A 6000-nucleotide genomic window follows, 5' to 3' on the forward strand; every position below is an offset into this window, starting at 1 on the left:
GGCGTATCGTACCACCCCGCGCACATCAACGGGGGAGTCACCATTCAACTTGTCCTTTGGGACGGAGACCGTAATACCCATCGATGTGGGCGCCCCGTCTCCCAGAGTCACCAACTTCAATGAGCAGCTCAATGGAGATGGGCTCCATGCCAATCTCGACTTACTGGAAGAAGCCCGGGAAGAGTCCCGAATCAGGGTCGCCGCCTACAAGCAGAAAATGTCCAACTATCATGATTTGAAGATACGCCCCAGAGAATTCCGAGCAAGGGATCTAGTCCTAAGGAAAGCTGTTATCTCTCAACCAAAGAAGGTCGGAAAACTCTCCCCGACCTGGGAGGGGCCGTACCGAGTGAAAGGTGATTCGCCCGGGGAGTTATAAGCTGGAGACGCTGGAGGAACACCTATTACCCCATGCCTGGAACTCAAAGAACCTCCGAAAATATTATCAGTAGTAGGGCACCCGGCGTGAAAGTGACTTTGTAAATATATATATATATATATATATATATATATATATATATATATATTATGAGAATGATAGAAACTCCTCGCACTACTTGGAAACTCAGTTTACTAAAACTAGGGTACTCGTTGCTTGGTTCGCCACGGCTCGTCACCGCAAAAACCGGGAGCGCACTCCTGGTCCGGAACAAGCCCGGACAGCAAAAACCAAAGCTTCTCGGAAACCCAGTTCACTAAAACTAAGGTACTCGCTGCTTGGTTCGCCACAGCTCGTCTCCGCAAAGACCAGGAGCGCACTCCTGGTTCGGAACAAGCCCGGACAACAAAAACCAAAATTTCTCAAAAACCTAGTTCACTAAAACTAGGGTACTCGCTGCTTGGCTCGCCACGGCTCGTCTCCGCAAAGACCGGGAGCGCACTCCTAGTCCGGAACAAGCCCGGACAGAAAAACCAAACCGTCTTAGAAACCCAATTCACTAAAACTTGGGTACTTGCTGGTTGGTTCACCTCGAACGTCTGCCCGGAGTATTCTTGGCCCACAGTGTTAGAATCAAACAGTATTAGCCAGGGGCAGACAAGTAGAGAATGAACAACAAAATGCAATTTCTATTCATGGAAAAGTGGGGCCTCAAAAGACCATTACAAAAAGTTTGGTCTCTAAGGGCCATTACAAAAAATTAGGGTCTTCAAGGACCATTACAAAAAGAAGGGACGGGAGCTCAAGACACCCCATGGCTACCATCCCGCGGTGGATGTGACTCCGGGACCTCTGCGGCGGCGGCAGTACCCTGCTCGTCTTCATCAGGCGCCAATGGATCAGGGAGAACCATGCCCGTTAAGGTCACAGAAGGGTTGGATTCCTTGACCTGATCAAGGCAATCAAAGAATCCCACCTTGTAGGATTCGCTGGACAAACTGATAAGTTCATCCTCTTTCTTCTGCACGGCCTCCTCGACGGCCGCAATCTGCCTCTCCCGACCTCTTTCCCTCTGGGCGTTGAGGGCCTCGGCGGCCTTCTGTTTCTAGGCGGCCAACTCATCCTTGAGCCGCTGGTTCTCCGCATCCCTCTCTCCGATGGACCTTTGGAGCTCCTCTGCTTCCTTCATCAGCTGACCGCTCTCCTCCTCGGACTTAGTTATTGCCTCGAAGAACTTCTTGCTCTTCTCCCGAAGATCGTTGTAGTACAATCCAACCTGCAGGCGAAGGAGTGTTAACACGAGAAAGCAAAACAAAAGACAAAACAAGCAAACACACAGGCCATAAGGGAAGAAAATATGGCCTCGTCGGCCGCAGCTGGAGGTTCGTTCAGAACCTGGAGCTTGTCCTTGTTGAGGAGACCCTTAGTGACGATCTTCACTGCTACCCGACTCTCACCAAGGGTGGAGTCACTTTTCTGAACGGCCCAGTTGGGCCGAAAAACATTATCTCCGGACCTTGCCGGGGGAGGACGGGCTCTAGCAGATGTTCCACCCGACTTTGAGGCCCTTGCTCCCCGGCCGTAGGCGCCGACTAGCTTCACTGTAGTCTTGCCTTTGGGGGGCGGCGTGTCCCGGGGCGGAGCAAGACTCAAAATCTCCGCGGCTATCCTTTTCTAGCCCTGCCGGGCCCTTCCAAAGGCTCCTTGCCTCACTTTCTCTATCTTTGATTGTTTCTGCATCTCTGAAAGACAACATAGACGAACAAAACCAGTCAGGAGCAAAAAAAGAGGAAAAGGAGTTTAAAAGCAAGACTAGCCACATACGTGACGGGGTCGCAGTACTAAGGCCAAGCCCGACCAGAACCTCTTCCCCAGAGAATTCCGAACAATGAATGAGGCCCTCACGGTCCAGCTCCTCACGAACTAGGGCGAACGTTCTCGAATCCTCGCCCTCAAGGAACGGCTTGCGGCTCATCGCCACTGTATCTGGGGTGTCCCATTTTAGAGGAACCGGCCAGGGCTCGGTGGACTCCCTGTCCTCAACGTAGAAGAACATGTTCTTCCATAAGTGTATGGAAGAGGGAATGCCAGTGATCATTTTCACCCCCGGGCGCTGGCTAATGTAAATCCAACCCCCGTCCTTACGCCTCTTCAAGTGCGCACACGCGCGGAACAACGGCACAGACAAATTTCTCTGAAGCCGACCCTGGACCAGGTATATGAAACCGGTCAGAGTCCTCCACGAGTTCGGCGCCGCCGGAGCCGGAGCCAGCCCATAATATCGAAGGACCGCGGTGAAGAAGGGGTGCAGAGGGAACCTGAGCCCAGCCCTTAACGACTCGTCGTATATACAGACATCGGAGCTCTCGTTGCAAGCCCTATCTCCCTCTATCGCGGCCCTCAGCCCGAACCTTAGGGGAATAATGTACCTATCCCTAATGTCCCCCATCCTGGACTCGTCAAGAATATTCTTCTCGTAAAGAGCCCGTATGTTGTACTGGGGATTGGCATCCATCCGGGGCCTAGCTACGACCTCAACTGCCCAGCCCGGCCCGGCCCGAGAGGAATGTTGTGGACGCCTCGGCGGCGTCACTACCAACACTTGCCTCTGCTCGAAGATAACTATCCGTTGGGGGCGGGGTGGTGTTCAGATCCAAAATCACCTCGTCCCCAATCACCTCGTCCTCACTATCTACGATCTCTACACTAACATCGGAACTTGCCATATTTGGCCCGAGAGTCCTGGTCGGATTATTTTGGGTCCTCCCTGACAAACTAGACCCTGAGCTACTGGAAGAGGACTCCCCTGAACCGGACTCCAAACCGGACTCAGAGCTAAAGTTACTACATGACATAAACGCAGGAAAAGAAACGAATAAAAGACGCGCTCAAGAAAATTACCGGACCGAACAAAGAAGAGCTCCTAAATCCGCGGGCGATCACAACCTCGAGCTAACCAAGCCGAGCAGGCAGAGCAAGAAAGAAAGAAAAAGGGAGACAATGAAAGTAAAATTGAAATGTGAAAGGTAAAAACCCCTCCTTTTATAAACCTTGGCTAAGGCGGTTTGCATTTATTAAAGGGCACGCACTTCGAGGGCCCTTGTATGGTGCCATGTGTCTTTCATTAATGATGGACACACACTTCGAGGCAAGGGCGTAAGCAAATACGCCCGTATCTCCAAGGGGCTAAGGGGCATCCGTAAGGTGCTCGTGTACAGATTAACTCATAAAGCGCTTGTGCCCGTCAAGAAGATCTGTCCGGCCCAAGTCGGGCAGAATGTAGCGCAGGACAAAAATCTGTCCGGCCCAAGCCGGACAGAATATGGCGCATCCGCTACGCGATAAAAATCAGTCTGGCTCAAGCCGAACAGGATATGGCGCATTCGCTACGCGACAAAAATCAGTCTTGCCCACGTCGGACAGGATATGACGCAAATCGCTAAACGACAAAAATTTATCCTGCTCAAGCCGGACAGAATATGGCGCTATCGCTAAACGATAAAAATCTGTCCGGCCCAGGCCGGACAGAATATGGCACATCCGCTACGCGACAAAATTTTGTCCGGCCCAAGCCGGACAGACGAATTTTCCGGACTGATTTCCAGGCCGGACTGACAAAATTTCCGAACTGATTTCCAAGCCGGACAGATAAAATTTCCGAACTGATTTCCAAGCCGGACAGACAAAATTTCCGGACTCATTTCTAAGCCGGACAGACGAATTTTCCGGACTGATTCCCAGGCCGGACAGACGAATTTTCCGGACTGATTCCCAGGCCAGACAGACGAATTTTTCGGACTGATTTCCTGGCCGGACAGACAGAATTTCCGGACTGATTCCGCGAGCCGGACAAACGGCTTCGCTGGACAGACTCCCCCCGTTCAGGAATATAACTCACCACACTTCCCCAAATCACTACAATGACTTGGAGAACTGGGGGGCAACTGATGGGGTATGAAAAATAGCAGCCTATTAGCTGTCGACACGTGGCCCCAGGATGGCCCACCACAAATCCAGCGTCAGCCCAGGGGTATTATGGTAATTACCTCAGAGTAGGTAAACTCAAACCTATAGCAGGCCGACACCTGTCCTGAGGTAGGTAATCCAACCACCCCAAGTTTCCCTCTATAAAAGGGCTTTCAGAGCTCAAACCAAATGGTAATAACTTCTCACCCACCACTCTTAAACTCGCTCTGCACTCCTGCTCATACTGACTTGAGTGTCGAAAGGCCTGTCCGGAGTAACGACTCCGGGTTGGTCTTCTGACCTCGTTTGCCCTTGTGCAGGACTTAGTTCCTTCACTCCGGTTCCGCAGGACTCAGCTCCTTCACTTCGGCTCTTCGAGTCCTCCAGCTCAGCTCTGACGTCACTGCCGCATCTGTTACCGATTTTAGGCCTAACAATAAATTTAACTAAAAGGGTAAACGAAACAGAAAAGAATAATGAGCCCAATACCATGAAATTGCCCTGGTCTCAATTTCAAAAGACCCAATAAGACCCATCTCTATTTTAACATTTTCCATAAGATTCCACACACACAATATATTTACTGTACCAAAGAAAACCCTAAACTAAAACACATTGTCTGAGCTCTTAATCGAGAAAGATTACTTATTTCAAAAGACCCAATAAGACCCATCTCTATTTTTTTCCACAAACAAAATATTGACTGTACCAAACAAAACCCCAAACTATAACACATTGTCTGAGCTCTTAATCGAGAAGGATTACTTATTTCAAAAGACCCAATAAGACCCATCTCTATTTTCACATTTTCCATAAGATTCCAAACAAAACCCTAAAAGTAAAACACACTGTTTAAGCTCAATACGATTAGAGTTGCCCTAGTCTCAATTTCAAAAGACCCAATAAGACCCATCTCCATTCTCACATTTTTAATAAGATTCCCACCAAGAAAAAAAAAACCCAAACTAAAACACATTGTTTAAGTTCTTAATCAAGAAAGATTACTTACGCTTGTCGGAAATTCTCTATCAAAGAAGACCCAGATACGAAGTAGCAAGCGAGGATTGAAACAAAGAACACCAGAGACAAAGAGGGCTCCATTGTTTTTCAAAATCAATCTCATTTTCCTTCAAAAGTGAGATCAAATGGTGGCATTTGTAGGGTAAAGAAAGCATAAGGGTATGAAGGCATGAGATCTTTGTAAGGAAAGGAATGAGGTGTGTTTGAAGTATCCTAAAACCTACTTTTAGAGCAGTTTTCTTTCCATTAAAACCACTTTTGATTCGTGTGATTGTAAGAGGAGATTTGGGCGATTTCTTTGGACAGAGGGAAGAGAAAACAAAGGGAGAGTGTGTTCAGAAAAGTGAAGGGATTTTGCTTTGAGCTCCGTGTTTGAAGCGAGGATTGTGAAATTGTCTTAATAATTTGTTAGATTTGTAAAAGATCTTGTTTATGACTAAAATGCCCTTCAATTTGGCGAGGGTTTTGGAAGTAGATTGTGGTAATTATGGTCTTTTTAGCTAGTGGGAAGGTTAGAGTTGGAGATTTGTTTTGGGGGGATGAGATGAAAGTGAGGGTTGGTTTGTTCAAAGCGTTGAAATTAGAGAGATGATGATAGTTTGGAAAGGGAAGTGTTACCGGCACAACTAAATTTT

General features: G+C 48.5%; 1 protein-coding gene across 1 annotated transcript in view; it reads right to left on the reverse strand.

The window, feature by feature from the left end:
* Nucleotides 1-5773, reverse strand: part of LOC143885241 (Guanylate-binding family protein) — a 28720-nt gene extending 22947 nt beyond the window's left edge. The window contains exon 1 of the mRNA XM_077389317.1: nt 5355-5773. Coding sequence (XP_077245432.1) covers nt 5355-5446 — 92 coding nt within the window. The 5' untranslated portion in view covers nt 5447-5773. The remainder of the gene's footprint in view (nt 1-5354) is intronic.
* Nucleotides 5774-6000: the final 227 nt, after the last annotated feature.

This window comes from Tasmannia lanceolata, unplaced genomic scaffold (assembly GCF_043159265.1).
Source record: "Tasmannia lanceolata isolate RefF3 unplaced genomic scaffold, GAP_Taslan_0.1 ptg000008l, whole genome shotgun sequence".
Classification (NCBI taxonomy): Eukaryota; Viridiplantae; Streptophyta; class Magnoliopsida; order Canellales; family Winteraceae; genus Tasmannia; species Tasmannia lanceolata.